At 52.1% G+C, this 1,066-nt stretch overlaps 1 protein-coding gene across 1 annotated transcript in view; it reads left to right on the top strand.

The window, feature by feature from the left end:
- Window positions 1-614: 614 nt before the first annotated feature.
- LOC113828217 (insulin-like growth factor-binding protein complex acid labile subunit) overlaps window positions 615-1,066 on the top strand; it is a gene marked incomplete at its 5' end in the record, with an annotated part of 2,786 nt that continues 2,334 nt past the window's right edge. The window contains 1 exon segment of the mRNA XM_070128403.1: window positions 615-793. Within this exon segment, the coding sequence (XP_069984504.1) occupies window positions 615-793 (179 nt within the window).

Genomic DNA, 1,066 nt, shown 5'->3' with positions numbered 1-1,066 from the left:
CTCCCCCCTCTCCCCTATCCCTCCTCCTTGCCTCCTCCACCTCTCCCTTCCCCTTTATGCTTTTCCCTACTTTTTTCCTCCTTCCCTCTCTCCTTTTTGTCTCCTCTCTCCCCTCCTTCTTCCCCCGTTTGCCTCATCCCACCTGCTCCCCTTCCCTTTCTCCTCCTTCCTAGCTTTCTTCCCCCTTCCTCCTTCCCCCTCTCCCTCTCCCCTCCTTCTTCCTCCCTTGCCTCATCCCACCTCCTCCCTCCCTTCTCCCTCCCTTCCCTCCCCCTTCTCCCTTCTCCCTCTCCCCCTTCCCTCCCCTTTTTTTGCCTCCCTCTCTGTCTCATCACCCCATTCCCTACCCTCTCCCTCCCTACTTTTTTCCTCCTTCCCCCTCTCTTCCCTTCTCCCCTCCCTCTCCCCTCCCTCTCCCCTTCCCTTCTCCCCTCCTCTCTCCCCTTCCCTTCTCCCTCCTCTCTCCCCTTCCTTCTCCCCCTCCTCTCTCCCCTTCCCTTCTCCCTCCCTTCTCCCTCTCCCCCTCCCCTTTCCCCCTCCTTCCCCCTTCTCCCTCTCCCCCACTCCTTCTTCTCTCTCTCCCCCTCCTTCTTCCCCCCCTTCGCCTCCCTCAGCTACATCCACCCCGACGCCTTCTACAACACGAAGTCCCTCGAATACCTGTATCTCGACGGGAACAACCTGAATCAGCTGGGCTCCCCCGAGGTCGGCAGGCTCGTCTTCGACCACCCGATCTTCTCCCTCTTCCTCGAAAATAATAATATCGAGAGTTTGGTTCCAGGTTTCGTCGAGGGTAAGTGTTGTTGTTGTTGTTTATTGTTGTTTGTTGTTGTTTGTTTGTTGTTGTTGTTGTTGTTGTTATTGTTGTTGTTGTTGTTTTGGTAGTTTTTTTGTTTTCGTCTATATTTTTATTTGAATAATTTTAATTTTTTCTGATTTTTTGTGTGTTTTTCTTCTTTTTGAGGTGAGGGGGAAGGGGGGCGGGGGGTCCTTGTGTTCTTGTGTGGGCGTGTTCGTATGAATCGATTTTTTATTTTTAATAATGATGAAAAATCTTATAATTTCA

This window comes from Penaeus vannamei, chromosome 12 (genome assembly GCF_042767895.1).
Source record: "Penaeus vannamei isolate JL-2024 chromosome 12, ASM4276789v1, whole genome shotgun sequence".
In the NCBI taxonomy this organism is placed as follows: Eukaryota; Metazoa; Arthropoda; class Malacostraca; order Decapoda; family Penaeidae; genus Penaeus; species Penaeus vannamei.
This window is presented reverse-complemented; position numbering and strand designations above follow the sequence as displayed.